The 14,955-nt window shown below is 42.6% G+C and overlaps 2 protein-coding genes across 2 annotated transcripts; one reads left to right on the top strand and one right to left on the bottom strand.

Annotated features, from left to right (window-relative positions):
• Positions 1-3,686: 3,686 nt before the first annotated feature.
• On the bottom strand, positions 3,687-5,363 carry LOC150041436 (uncharacterized). Its single transcript, XM_090326891.1, has 3 exons — positions 5,245-5,363; positions 4,744-5,065; positions 3,687-3,965 (listed from the first exon to the last, which is right to left on the bottom strand). Exons 1-3 carry the CDS (start codon positions 5,309-5,311, stop codon positions 3,902-3,904), a joined length of 453 nt encoding a protein of 150 aa, XP_090183017.1. The 5' UTR covers positions 5,312-5,363; the 3' UTR covers positions 3,687-3,901.
• A 760-nt stretch (positions 5,364-6,123) lies between these two features.
• On the top strand, positions 6,124-7,626 carry LOC150041435 (uncharacterized). Its single transcript, XM_090326890.1, has 3 exons — positions 6,124-6,237; positions 6,456-6,750; positions 7,403-7,626. The coding sequence occupies exons 1-3, from the start codon at positions 6,171-6,173 to the stop codon at positions 7,491-7,493; spliced, it is 453 nt and encodes a 150-aa protein (XP_090183016.1). The 5' UTR covers positions 6,124-6,170; the 3' UTR covers positions 7,494-7,626.
• The last annotated feature ends 7,329 nt before the right edge of the window (positions 7,627-14,955 follow it).

The following is a 14,955-nucleotide window of genomic DNA, read 5'->3' as shown; positions in this document are numbered from 1 at the left end:
AAGAAGTCCAGATTCTGTGGGATGTGTTGCCGGTGGCTTTTCTGTAGAGGATGTTTAGTCTATGATGAAAACTGAAGGTGTGATCCATTTCTTAGTCATGCTGATTTCCTATTCCCTCTTTGTAAAGTTTGAACAATCATATCCAGAATTGGAAGCTTATATGTGTATAGTAGAAGTACATAGTTACAGATGAGCAATTGTTTCTTAGCTCTGTTGAATATTTCATCCACCATTTTTGTTATTTGGATGTTACATTTGCACTTTGTTTAGGGTATATTTCTAACAAGTATGTGTTTTTAAAGAGTGCCTTTGCTCTTAATGTATGTGGATAAGTTTTTGTTTTGTTTTTGTTTTGCCAGTCCTATGCTTAAACTCAGGGCCTGAGTGCAGTCCTTGGGCTTTCTCAAGGTTAGACCTCTACTACTTGAACCTACTGCACCATTTCTGGCTATTTTCTGTGTATGTGGATCTGAGGAATTGAACCTGGGTCTTCGTGCATGCTAGGCAAGCACTGTAACACTAGGCCAAATTCCCAGCCCAGTGGATAAGTTTTTGTTTGCATATTTTACCACTTTCATTGAGTACATAGAGGGGTTGAATTGCATGGTCATGTGCAGTAGAAGTGAAAATTGAACTTTGCTGAACATAAAAAGAAATAAAAGGTGTTTAACTCAAGTAATCGGCTCTAGTGGTCTGTCAGATGATAAGAACTACAAGAAACTGGAGTGAATTATAGTGAAGGAGCCTATATCTAAGCAGGACTCCAGCTTGTTAAGAAAATGAAAGTTGTAATTAATGTTCTCTAAGAGAATTTTAAGTAGATTAGCTGGCCTTGAGTGGGAACCCAACGTGGGGAAGAGCGTGCTGCATATCTACTTTTCAAGGGCACAAGCACAGATGGGGGAAAGGGATTGTACATAGGTGGCTTTTTCACCAGCCTGTGGGCTTATATATAGGTCCCATAAAATATTGGGGTCCAGTGTCCCATGAAGGGGCCATGTGTACCCATTGTCCAGTGAATATTCATGCTAACTTTGATTGCATGTGTATAATCTTGTGAGACTTAAGGTAAGGCCAGAGCTTTAAAGGCTCCATCCAAATTATGGCAAGGACAGCCTAGGGGAGAATCTTGGGAATTCAGATGGGGCCCCTCCATGGGGAGTGCATACTTGGCTAGTGTTTCCATGAGGGTCCCCAGAGGGACCACCTGGGTGAGCAAGCAACAAGAGAAGCCATCACCATGCAGTTGTTGCATCCCTTGCCTAAGCTGGCTGGCAAGTGTCCTTTGCCACCTGGGGTAGATGTGGAAGTTGGCCTTGAGCTCTTACCCCTGTGTCTGTGCCCTCAGCTGTCCCTTACCACTGAAGAGGAGTGGATCAGCCAGAGTTGAGTGTAGGAAAGGCGCTCAGTCAAGAGGAATTCACCTCATTGCTTGTCTGGGTTGGCCTGAGCTTGGTACCAGGTCTTTGGGGAAGCTAAGATTCCCCAGAGGGGAAGAGCAGAACTCACTGGGGAAGTCTACATCACAGTCACGTCACCAATGAAAGCACCTGTGTCAGAATACTACATGGATACGGTCACACAGTCAAGGCAGTTTGTTGCCAGCTGAGGCTGACAAGGCCGCCTGACCCTCAGAAGAGGGAGAGATGGTACCCATTCCTTTCTCAGGGTCAGATTTAGAGTCAGGGGATTAGGGGTAAAGCTGGCTGCAGGAAGTGAAGTGGAACACGTGGCCAGGGCTGAAGGCCAGCTGTGTTTAGTCCTGGCCACATCAACTTGTTTTGTGGGAGGGGTTGAGGTCCTTAAATGGAGCACATGCTAACACTAGCATCTCAGAATCTCGGGGGGTTTTTTCTGAAACAATTTTAAAACAGGCTTCTGAGTATATGACCTTTTTTCATGGTCTTTAATGTCTGTCTCCAACTCATATGACAGAATAATATTACATGTGTATATTGGGGCTATGTCTGATTTTAACCCATCCACTTAAAAATTAGCATATAGTAGTGGACCAAAAGTATTTCATTGAGCTATTCTCATTCGTGCATTAAAAGTGTTTTGTTCATTTCACCACCGTTCTGATTCTTTTGTCAGCAGTTTCCCCTTGTTTTTTTTTACAATTTTAATAGGTTTTGTTACGACATTTTCATGCTTATATATATAACTTCCTTTGATTATATTTATTCTATCACTAGCTACTCCTTTTCCTCTCCCATCATTCCTCCTTGCAAACAATCATCCTGTGTGTTCATGTAAATTTGTTGGTTTTGAATTTTAGGCTCGATTCTGCAAGCATGATCATTACTATTACTCTGAGTATGGGTGTGTGTGTGTGTGTGTGTGTGTGTGTCTTGAAATTAAAGCTTGGACCATGTTACTATTGTGTAATTTTTGTTCAAGGTTAGTGGTCTATTATTTGAGCTACAGCTCCCCTTCCAACATTGTGATTGACTGGAAGTAAAGTTCTCCTGGAATTCCCTGTTGTCCCTGGCAATCCTCAGGTATCATCCTCTTGAAGAGGTAGGATTACAGCAATGGGCCACCAGTGCCTAGCTAGGATTATTGAAAATAAATTTCTTAAGGATGTGTATGGGGCATTCCTCCTGTGAAAAATCTTGGTAGTTAGATGGTCCTGTAAAGACATTACGCACACGCATACAACAAGATTTTAGCTTGTCCAGCTGTAAATGGGGAGTTTCTGACCCTATGGATAGTGCTATCATATTACAGCCTAGGATATTTGGAAGGATCTGACCACACTGGTTCCAAATTCGCTGTCATTTCTTCCAGGCATGCAGCTGTTTCATGTATTCATGCACTGTGGAACACAGGTACTAAGCTCACCCTGTGTCTTGTTTTTGATCTTGGAATAAAGAGAACTTCTTAATGCAACTGATGCCTTACATGGCCCCTAGAAGAATCCTTTTGATCTCATGTACTAGTCAGTTTTGACACCCAGTAGCAAGGAAATATAAGTAAGTTGATGAATGGAAGCTGAGAGCCTTAATGAAACAAACAACGCAGTCTACATGTAATGCCGTGAACAATGCTGAGATGTTGCTATTGCTGAAGATCAAATTCACTTATAAAGTCCAATTGATGACATGCTCAAGGTGCATATTCACTTGCATGAAAGTTCTCTTTAACCTGTTTGTCCTTAAGCTAAGGCATTTGGGAGAAATGTATTTTTTTTCTTCCAAATTTAAACCATTTTCCAATTCGGAAGGGTTTTTCTCACCTACCATGATAATTGGAATATTTTATCAGTGTTTTTAGGTTGACACATTGAATGACTTGCAAGAAGTGACAATATTATGATGGTATTTTTCACACTCTTTTAATCCTGACTAAAAACATTACGATAACCAGGTATGTTTAATGTCCCCCCAGCAGTCTTGGCATAACCAAGTACTAATTAATTGCCAATAAACTGACTTTTCAGTGTGTATATATGTGTGATTTTATCCCCCTGTTGAGACACTCATAAATTCATTTAGTTAAAGGCCTATGCCTAGGATACAGAGGTTTAATGAAATATTAGTTGAATCTCTCTCATCACCTATTTCCTTGGTCCATTAATTTGGTCCTTCCCAAGGCACATAGATGTTCAACTGAACCACACATAGATTGAGTTTTCTAAAAATACCACTGTTAAAAAGAATTATTTAATTTCATACAGGGAAACTGAAGCCATTTGGTTATTTTTTTTCCTTTGTTACATCACATTCTTGCTGATAACAGAGAAACTTCCATAGGCTGAATTTTTACCATTTCTCACAGTAAAAAGACCTCAACGTTCAGAACATACTCCTCAAATATGTTAAAGACAACACAAATGAGTGTACATAGGAAGACAGTGCTGAAGTCTTGAACCAGGTTTTAAGGTCGTTGCCCTGGAAGATCACTGTTTTTCATGTTTCTGGCACTTAGCCCCAGTGGCACTCCGGGGCATTAGTGGATCCTCTCTGAAAGGAGAAAATAGCACATATTCCATAGTTAAAGTCATGGATAATTTGAAATTCATGCACTTGCACTAAGGCTTACTAGAGAATTCTTTCCTTCTCTTCTAACCTAGACTATTTTGTGTAATACCTACAACCCAGGTTTCCTTTACAGAGTATTTCTTGTGTGTGGATATGAGGGTGGGTATTAAAATTTTAGAACTTAGCAGGTCTCCTACTCAGTAGGCTGAGATCTCAGGATAGTACTTCAAATCCAATCTACATAGGAAAGTTGGTGAGACTCTAATAAAGTGCTGAGAAAAAGTGAGAAGGGGTACTGTGGCTCAAGAGGTAAAGTGCAAGCCTTTAACTCAAAATAGCTCAAGGACAGTGCTCAAGCCTTGAATTCAAGACCTAGGACTGGCAAAAAGCCAAAAACACATCGGAGGAACTACCATGACCAAAGCATTTGAACGTTTATTTTCCTGGTTTGGTTTTGTGGTCCTCCTGTGGTGGTGGGGATTAATGACTGGGCATTGCCTATGCAATCCGTCTAGCAGTTATCTTCCACTCTTCCATCCTTAGTTTTCAAGATTTCTGTCTCTCAGTGTGAATTATGAGTGTAATAACATGTTTACAAAAAGATTTCCCGCCTTTATGCCCAGTCGTTATCGCCCCCACCCTGGCGCATCCCCCCACTCGCCAACCTTGTGCCCCCAACACAGCTTTTAGTAAGAATGTGGAGGTAAGGCGACGCGAAGGCGTCCAGGAGAGCTGAGGGCGTGCAGGGGGCGCCACTTACCTCGCCAACAGTTCCGGATACTGAGCGCGCAGGAAAATGCGCTCCACCTCCTGCAGTCCCAGCTCATTGAAAGTGCGGTAAAGAGGGAAGGGCTCCATGGGTGCAGGCCCGGAGCCCTGGGCCTCATCCTGGGCCGCTTCCCCTTCAGGCTCCTCGCGCTCCAGCAGCCACTCCTCGTCATCTTTCATGGCGGCCGCAGTGGCCGCGCTCGCGCCTGGGCAGGGAACTTTTCCCGCCGCTCCGTGCTCATCTGCGCGCTTTGTTTTCTCCCCGGCCTCGTGTCCTTGCCCTGCCGTCACGGAAGTCCCCGCGGGCTTCACGTCTGCGGGGAGAGAAGCAGAGTGGGCGGCATAGAGCCCAGGAGAGAGCGGTGGTGGTGGAGGCCTCGCCGCGTGGTGAGGGCCGCACCGCAATGGCGGCCAAGGCGCCGCCCCTCCCGTCCCCAGCCCGGCTGTGTTTCTGGGAATCCCCCCCAAACCATCGGGGGCGGGGGACGCCTACCCTGCACCTCTCCCTCCAGCCCATGGGCTTCAGGACTCTGGCCGCTGCTTTCTCCTAGAAAATCCATGATGAAATGTTCTCCGAGCTGTGTGCCACCTCAGGTCCGAGCTGCTTCTGCTCTTCCCTCTTTCGGTCTGAGCAATAGTCGTTCTTGCAGAAGGTCTTGCGATTTTGAGGTTCTCGCGAGGTTTTACGTGACGTAGGCTGCACCTGCTGGCGCGCATGCGCAACTTATTCATAAGCCACTTGTTCTTCTGGTGGATGTCCATAACCGTGATTGTCCTCCTTTGATTCTAACTCTTCTCTTTTTTCCCCTGTTAACTCTTGAGGGCGTAAGGGAAAATTGCCACAAACTAGTTAATCTGTGTGGAGGCCTAGGCTGTTGGATTTTGTCGAAAAATGCATCCGAAAATGGGCATACTGAGTAGTGTTGTTTCTCTGCCCCTCATCTTTCCCCATTCAACTTGCACTAACAGACAAGCAGCAGGTAGAATGGAGAGGATGAGCAGTGGGACTAATTTAAATTGTATGCATGCACTTATTTGCTCATGTTGCTGTTTCCCAGCTCCTTTCTTGGCAGAGCTAATGTGAAGAGAAACAAGAATATTCAACGAGTCTTCAAAGTAACACACACACACACACACACACACACACACACACACACACACACACACACCTCCCTCCTCAATAACCCTCCTGCGACTTCATGACAGTCTCCAAGACCACAGCCCAGAAACGCAAAAGGCTTACATACAAGTTGCGCATGCGCCCCAAATCTGCCGCCCACTTCATGTCATACCGCAACCAAAACTCGCGAGAACCTCGACGTGGAAGGAGGAGCTGTAAGAACCACCACTGCCCACCGCAGAAGTAGAAAGGGAAGCGGCAGCTCTGAGCTGAGGTGTTGTGCAGTTTATTATTGTGTTATGGATCTTCCAAACAAAAGCAGCTGCCAGAGCGTGGAAGCCCAGGAGCTCCAGGAAGAGGTGCAAGGTAGGTACATCAATGACGTGGGGTGAATTCCCAGAAACAGTGGAGAGCTGGCTCCAGTGTACTCCATCAATGGCTCTTTCACCACCATTACGGAGTGCTCTCCTTCCGGATGGGGCCTCCACCACACCCTGCTCTTTCCTCTAGCTCTTGTCTTGCCACCTCTATATGTCTCCCACCTTCTGGTCTCTGGGAACCTTTCACCCCTTTCTCTTTTTCAGATGAGAAGCCTACAGTGACTTTGGTGACTGGAGGGGGAGGAGACGAGATCGAGGAGAAAATATGGCAGGAAGATGAGCAGGGAGAAGCCGGAGATGGGAGCTGCCTCGTTGCAGGAGCTCAAGATACCATGAAAGAGGATGACAACCCGATGGGTAGTGGAAGTGGCAAGGAGGAGCCAGGGTCCCAGCCTGTGGATGTGGATAACAGAGTCCCCCACTCTTTCTTTAAAGAGTTGGACGTGAACCAGTTGGAACATGTTTTCCTACGCATTAAATTTCCAGGAATGTTCGCTGGGTGAGTGACTTCCTCTGTCAGCGTTCCCCTTCCTCCACCCCTGCATGCTTTATTTTGTTACTGATCACATATGCATTGCTTCCAGTCTCCTTCCTTCACCTCCTCCATTACTGCAAAACTACCTTAGGGGATCTAAGGTACTTGCACCAGAGAGACGGTGATAATTTCTGGACATCCCGATAATAACATTTGGTATTAAAAAGAACACAAATAATAAACTCAAGATTGGCATGAGGGTGAAAATGAGGAACAGCTCTTTTTTATACTTAAAATTAGAGCTGAGCAGGTAGGTATATGCACAGAGCTTTCCCAGCTTGATTAAGGCCCTGGTTCCATCCCCAGAACCACATGCAAATAAAAGCAATCCAAGAATAACAATAAGATAAATTTTTGATAATTTGGGCATCATAAATGTTTTCCTGAATCTAGAGTTTTAAATGCTGCATTGAAAGTTATTGATCTTAGTTTCTTAGAACCATCTTAAATTCTGAATATAGGAAAAACTGTCCCTGAAGGAAATCTGGAAGTGGGTATGAATAAGCTGTGGTCTTTAGGAGCACAGAAATTTTTAAATGAACAAGAACCATATATTTGTGTATTTCATTTCATTAACAACTCCAAATATGGATGATGTCCTGTATTCTTCCCTCAGAGAGGATCTTTCCATAAACTGGAGTGCTACTGAGGTTGAGTGCTGGTCGGTGAACCGGAAAACCAATGATCTGCCTGGGCAGCAATCTTAATCACCGCTTCAAGAATGCAGTCCTTCTCCAAGACATAAAATGAAGTTTGTCTGATTTTGTTACCTTTTCTATGTTTCTGTGACAAAGTTAGAATACTGGGAGTCTTTGTATTCTGAGAAATTGGATAAATAAATCAATATATAAACTCCTGTTCCAGTAGGGAAAAAAAAAGACCTGAATTTCCACTCTTATTTCCTGTATTTATAAAAGTTAAAAGTCATTGAGCAGTGGTATTTTAGACACAGTCCTCTGTGTATACATGTATTTGGCATCAATCTCACTTGAGAGCTATGCGAACTAATGCAACAAGAAACTAGCTTATGAGAGGGTTTTCCTGGTTTCCTTCACAACTGTAAAGTTTCAGATGAGAAAGTCAAATTTTGCGAAACATCATTCTTATGCAGTAAATGCATTGTTTTTCTTTAAAGATTATTTTCAAACCGGGTGCAGTGGCTGGCTCACACCTGTATTCCTAGCTGCTCAGGAGGCTGAGATCTGAGAATCAAGATTCAAAGCTAGCCCTGGCACAAAAGTACCTGATATTATCTCCAATTAACCTCTAGAAAATGGGAAATGGGGCTTGGCTTCAAGGGTAGGGCAATAGCCTTGAGCTGAATAGCTCAGGCACAATGCCCAGGCCCAGAGTTCAAGTCCCATGACTGATTTAAAAAAATATTTTTCTTGATTTTTTTAAAAGCAGCGGAAATCTTTTTATCATTATTATTATCATTATTATTATTATTATTATTATTATTTAGACTATCCTATTTAGAATTCACCAGAAATTAGGAACATGGGCCTTCATCTGCTCAGCTTTGATTTCTAGTTACCATAATTATATTTGTACGTGGAGTCATGTTGAAGGAGGTCCAAAAGAGACAAATTCAGCAAGTGCACACTTCCTTCAGTACCATAGCTTTTCTCATTAGAAAAAATTCACCTTCTTCACTGTGGCTTTCTGCTCTTTCAGCTTCTGCTACAGAATTACTTACTACAGAATTACCTACTGCAGAATTACTGAAAAGCCTCATTTTCCTTTGTTTCCTGAACAATTTTCTCTTTTACAAAGACCAATCAAAACATTCATATTAAGACTAATGATGACTTCCTATTGCACCGGCCACACACTTTTTGTTGACATCCAAAGTGTCCTGTTCCCACATCATTTGAAGGATAAAAATATCAAGGTGAGCAGACACATCAAAAGCTTCTCAAGTCCTATCCAAACTGAAATCTTCAGACTGGAGTAGTGTATCTGGAGTGGTTGTGACCAGCGCAAGGCCCCTAAAGGTGAAATTCTGACCAGCAGCCAAAGTTTCGGTGATGGCTTGCAGATAGAGTATAGCTTCACCAAGGCATACTGAAAGTTTTCTGAGCAGTCATGTTTGCAAAATTAGTCTTACATTTCACCCAAAGAGTGGCTGCTTCTTAGACAACACCCTGCTTAAGACAACAGGGAATAAAGGCATTGTTGGACAGCTGTAATTCACAAAGATCAAATCTACTGAGGCCCACATGAGATTAATTTATTTAAAGTGATAGTAAATCCTACATACAAATGTATGAACTCAAGGTCTGGGTACTGTCCCTAACCTTTTGTTCTAAAGGGTAGTGCTCTATAACTTTTGCCACACCTATTTATGGCTTTTTGAGATGAAGGGGAAGTAACTGTCTCACAAATTTGCCACCCAAGATTGGCTCTGAATCATGATCCTGACATATCTTAGCCTCCTGAGTAACCAGGATTACAACAATGAGCCACCAATGACTGGCAACACTGATATTTTTTTTGCCAGTCCTGGGCTTGGGCTCAGGGCCTGAGCACTATCCCCGGATTTTCTCAGGGCTAAGGCTCTACCACTTGAGCCACAGCACCATTTCTGGCTTTTTGCTACGTATGTGGTACCGAGGAATCGAACCCAGGTCTTTGTGCATGCTAGGCAAGCACTCTACCACTAGACCAAACTCCCAGCCCCTGATATTTTAACATTATTAAATATTGCTGCTTAACACAGAAAAAAATGCCTCTTGGTGGGGTGGGCCCTTTCTCAAGGTCCTTTCACCTTTCTCAAGAGGCATAAGAAAAGGTGGAAGGAAAACACCTAGTAGTATCGCAGATCTATACATGTTTCTCAGTCAGAGCAAATAACATTTGAACCTCCATAGAGGACTTACAGGTAAAGGCTTCCCAAGGCAACATAAATCAGCATGTGTTTAATGTTCTCTAGCTGCATCAAGAAAAAGCAAATGGGACACATGCCAGTGGACATGTGACAAGTGTCTTCAAGTGTTTAGAGTTTCCGCCCAGAAAAATTGGGTTCCTGGGCTTTTTACATAAGCACGTAAAGTGCTCTGGACTCTAATACCTCTGTTTCCTTGACCCTGTGAAGAACAGTTCATCCTGTGCTTTCATTATCAGTGAAAAACTATATCAGCTAGTGAGCTACGTCATCATTTTACCTTCATCACTTGCCCTGTTTAGGTACTTTGGGACATAATGGATTTGAAGCTGGTTGGATGAAGGTTGAGTGGTGCTCAGGGACCTCATCACAAGGCTCATTGCATTCTGTTCCACATGCCTGAGCTGTTAGGGGTTCTGTGTTATCTAGACCTTGGTAGTTCTTGAGGAGTTAAGGATAAGGTGTCATAAGCCAGCTAGCCTGCACAGAGGTGTGGAATGAGGGATATTCTGGAGGCAGGGGAGTATTGTGAAAACTAGTTCTTTGGCCTCTGACAGTGTCTAAAGTTAACTTGGGTCATTCTGACATCCACTTTCTCAGTTGTGGTTAAGGTGGAAATAGGAGTGAGAGTATTCAACTAACCTACAACTGTTAGCATCCATAACACTTACACAGACACACACACACACACACACACACACACACACACACACACACACACACACACACACACACACACCCTCCAGAAACCTCTGGGAAACACCTTCCCTACTCTGTGTCCACGACTTAGAGGCAGATGGGGCTCATAAATGAGGCCTAGCCTACTTGACACATGACAGTTACAGCTCACAGAACCTCAAGGTTGTAACAGGAACTGCTGGATCCCACGTAGAGGACACCAGATGCCAGAAAGGAAGCAGCAGCTCGGAGCTGGGGTGGCACACTGTTGGGAAGGCATCCCAATATGAACATTCAGCAGCTTCCAGAGCCTGGAAGCCCATGTTGTGCAGGAAGAGGTGCAGGGTAGGTGCACAGCTGATTTGGAGTGAATTCCTAGAAACACAGCCAGGAGGATGGTGGAGTGGAGGGGGCACTCTGCCCCCATCGCCCCGTGCCCCCTGCCACCCCTCACCACCCCCTGCTGTCTCCTCTAGGTCTTGCCTTCTCACCTCTAAATCGCCCCACCTTCTGAGGTCTGAGGCCCTCTCTCTCCCTCCTCTTTTTTAGATGAGAAGCCCACTGTGACTAGAGGGGGAGGAGCTGAGGCCGGGGAGAAAATATAGTGCTGAGAGGAGCTGAGAGCACTGTGGGAAGGCAGCCTCCTGGGCCCAGCAGGTCCAGATCCCAGTGGGCCGCAGAGGTGGCAATGAGGAGAACCCCATGCAAAGGGAGTGGGACGAGCTAGCCCGGGGGAGCCTGAAGGAGAGGCGCTTGGCCAGCAGGGTGATCTGGAGCCCCAGCCTCTGGATGTGGATTTCAGAGTCTATCGAGCTTTCCAGTGTTTGCATGTGCAGGGCTAGAGCACATTTTCCTATTCACTAATGACCTCCATCCATTCCTGGGCTTCCTCTGCTCGCTGCTTTTACCCTGTGTGGTCTGTTTAGCTCCTTGGATCATGTTTGCCTTGCTCCCAGCCTCCTTTCTGTCCCTCCTCCCCTTAGTGAAAACTACCTTGAGGGCCTAAGGCCACGGAGTGATCACCCAGGGTGAGGGTGACACATACTGGACATGAAGGTAAACACAGCGGTATGGAAGTAGCTTATGTTAGAAAACCTTGTCCTCCTGCTTTTGCTAATATCATTTTATTACAGTTAGGATTATATTAGTGTGATAATAAAGAACAAAATTTTTCTATATTTAAAATTAGAGCTGGCAATGATTCCACCCTACCTCCCCAGACAAACAGGAATAAAAGAAGAACAACAAAACTGTTGATAACTCTTAGTAAGTCTCGAAAATTAAATGTTGCATCGGAACATCCTGTCTTAGATACCTCCTTCGTGCCACCTTAAATTTTGAACACACAATAAAAAAAAATGTTCCTGAAGGAAACCTAGAAGTAGATATAAATCAACTGTGCTTGTTGGGATGTCAAACATTTTTAAATGAGCATGATATGTGCATTTGTATATTTCACTTCATTAACAACTCCAAATATGGACCATGTGCTCTTTTCTCTCTGAAAACAATTTTCAATAGATTTAAGAATTCACCCCTTATTCTAGATGTTCAAGTTTGTGTGTTTTTGGTTCATTTACTATGCTTGTGGGACAAATTTGAATCTCATGGGTCTTTGTGTTATGAGAAATGGGATAAATAAACTGCAGCATATAGAAATGCCTTATTTCCTTTACTAAATTCAACTGCATTTCCACTCCTGTTTCCTGTACTAAGTTAGATAGAACACAGTTGAATTCACTTGAACAATGGTATTTGGGGGAAACTTTTTTTTGCCAGTCGTGGGGAGAGAACTCAGGGCCTGAGCACTTTCCTTGGGCTTTCTCAATGCTAGAACTCTACCACTTGAGCCACAGCACCACTTCCAGATTTTTGCTATGTATGTGGTACGGAGGAATCAAACCGTGGTCTTCATGCATGCTCAGCAAACACTCTTAGCACTGGGCCAAACACCCGGCCCCTGAGGGAAACTCTTGGGCAGACTTGTTAGGCATCAATCTGATTTGGGAGGTATGCAAATTAATGCAACAAAAAAAACTAGCTCAAGAGAGAGTTCAACTGATTTGAAATAGGGAAAGGAAGGGGGAAAACAAGATAATTGGGAGGGAGGTGGGGGAGAGACAGTGAGAAAAAAACATGGGAAAGGGTATCAATGTTGAACACCTTTATACATTACCCCAACAATAAAATAAATAAATAAATAAATGGCTTAAAAAAGAGGAGTTCAACTGATAATTCATTAAAAATATGAATCCCAGGTACAGGCCTTTAGGTAAATTCATGAGTGAATTTATAATTGTTTCTACATCAAGATAAGAGAAAATGTATTTGCACAAAGAACTCAGTCTATGAGAAATTAATATGTGCTTAGTTACAGCAAGACTAATGGGAGGATACAACTTTCAGCTGGCTATAAGGAATAGAGAAAATGGCAGCCTAACATTTTAATTTCTTGCAGTAGATCATGTCAGCTTAATCCTAAAAAGATTACTAAAATATTTTGATCATCATGGTTCACATGGAAAATGCTTACAGACTGGAATTTTTTTCATAATTGGTACAAACAGGAACGGTCTAGAATAACATTCCACTAACCTAAAAAAAGGCAAAAAAAAAAAGATACAAATTCCCTACACTTGAATACATACCTTGAGAGTGTCACAAAGTGGACTTAATGAGTGTATATTTGCTTGAGAAATTTCTAACATCTCAGAACTTTTCATGTATTATTGTACTATTTTTAGAGAGTAGGCTTTGTGAAATCCGTTCATTGAGTAGAGAATGGAGGCTCTCGGTTCAGACCGGGATCTTACCTATATGAACCTGGAATATCTTTTGTTGGGCTTAGGCACTGAAAACCAATCCCTAGGTCACAGGCTCAATTGTTACTATTTGAGAACATGAAGAGGCATCAGTTATGTTAAAAGACTGTTCCCAACCACAAACATTGTATGTGGCAAGTATAGTAACTATGTTTCTCAGCACATGGGTACATGGAAAGGGCCGACAGGCCTAGCTGTGGGAAGTGTTGATGAGTTAAGACCTCTTAGCTAAATATTCTTACACTCCACAGACTGAAATATGAATGCCTAATCCAATGATCAGCAAGTGTCCTGTTAAAGCTGGACATACTACAGTCTCTGGTTCAGCAAAGACTGACCTTTCTTTTGGGGACCATCTTTTTAACTATAAAACTTTTAGAAGAGAAATGCTTCTTAGACACACTTCATGATTGCTCTTTTAAAATCCTGCTTGCAAGCCAGGCACCAAAGTCTTTTTTTTTTGCCAGTCCTGGGTTTGAGCTCAGGGCCTGAACACTGTCCTTGGGTTTTCTCAAGGCTAGAGCTCTACCGCTTGAGCCTCAGCACCATTTCTGGCTTTTTGTTATGTATGTGGTCTCCCTAGGAAAGCACTCTACCACTAGGCCAGACTCTGGGCCCCGACCAGTGTCTTAAGCCTGTAATCCTACTACTCAGGAAGCTGACATAAAGGATTATGGCTTAAAAGCTAGTGGTGGGGCTTTGGGTTCAAATGCTGGCCTGTCTTCTCCCCACCAAAAAATCCTGCTTGCAGTGCATTGATGTAAAAATAAATCACATGACTGTAAAAAAGACTATTTGCAAAAAAAAACAATGGGAAGTGAAAGGACCAAAAACATTAATGTGAGAATAACTATGATTAAAATGCCTAATATGCATATTTGAAGTATCTCAATGATACACCAATGTACAATTACTACATGCTAATTTCAAAAGGTGGAAAAAAGATCAAACATGATATCAATTCATAGATGTTACATATTTTTATTGTATGAATGGACATCTGAAACACCTTGTTCAAAACAGGGAAATACACTTTGAAGAAATTGCTTGATTTTTGCTATTTTGTTTTACAGATTCAAAAATTGATTTAAAAAAAATCTAAGATTCCTTGAGGTTTCCAACTTGTTTGAGGTCACACAATCAACAAGAGTGATGATTAAAACAATAGTCGAATTTGGACTGCATTATTTTGTAAATTATGTTCAATTAAGTCATCCTCAGTTTTTCAAAGAAAAATAAGTATACAAATGATTACAGTTTCTCTCAAGACTATATGTAATGGTATTTTTTTCAAAGCTCCACAGTTCAGATAGTGTTTGAAAAGGAAAATATACAGGATTTTTTTGGTAGTTTTTGGTTTGGGTTTTTTCTTGTAAGGAAAAGATACAGGATTTAGATGCTTATGTGCATCTTAATAGTTTGTTTCAATGTGCAATTTAGACCTATAAAACTGATGGTAAGTATGCAAATGGTACAGGGCAAATGGAGAAGGGGTGAGGATACTCAAGATGAATCACAGGAAAGACAAATGGCCTGGTTAGTGTGTGTGTATGGAATAATCCTTTTCTTTGATAACTTTGTCAACTGGCAACATTCCCACTCTCACCCTCCATATTAGTTACTCAGACATTTGTTTGTCTTACCATACACATTCAGATAAATCCAGCAGTGATGACAGCACATTTTCGAAGCAAACCAGTAATGTTAAATTTAATACTAGCTATTGCAATTTTAAAAATATTTAAAATACCAACTTTTGGTATGGGACATAATTCATGTAAT

The sequence above is a fragment of the Megascapheus bottae genome, chromosome X (assembly GCF_031878675.1).
Source record: "Megascapheus bottae isolate mThoBot1 chromosome X, mThoBot2.hap1, whole genome shotgun sequence".
Taxonomy (NCBI): Eukaryota; Metazoa; Chordata; class Mammalia; order Rodentia; family Geomyidae; genus Megascapheus; species Megascapheus bottae.
This window is presented reverse-complemented; position numbering and strand designations above follow the sequence as displayed.

Coding starts and splice junctions, on each gene's coding strand:
- LOC150041435 (XM_090326890.1), top strand. CDS start 6,171: ATGGATCTTCCAAACAAAAGCAGCTGCCAGAGCGTGGAAGCCCAGGAG. Junction 6,238..6,455: donor GCTCCAGGAAGAGGTGCAAG/GTAGGTACATCA, acceptor TCTCTTTTTCAG/ATGAGAAGCCTACAGTGACT. Junction 6,751..7,402: donor TTTCCAGGAATGTTCGCTGG/GTGAGTGACTTC, acceptor TTCTTCCCTCAG/AGAGGATCTTTCCATAAACT.
- LOC150041436 (XM_090326891.1), bottom strand. CDS start 5,311: ATGGATTTTCTAGGAGAAAGCAGCGGCCAGAGTCCTGAAGCCCATGGG. Junction 5,066..5,244: donor GCTGGAGGGAGAGGTGCAGG/GTAGGCGTCCCC, acceptor CTCTCCCCGCAG/ACGTGAAGCCCGCGGGGACT. Junction 3,966..4,743: donor TATCCGGAACTGTTGGCGAG/GTAAGTGGCGCC, acceptor TTCTCCTTTCAG/AGAGGATCCACTAATGCCCC.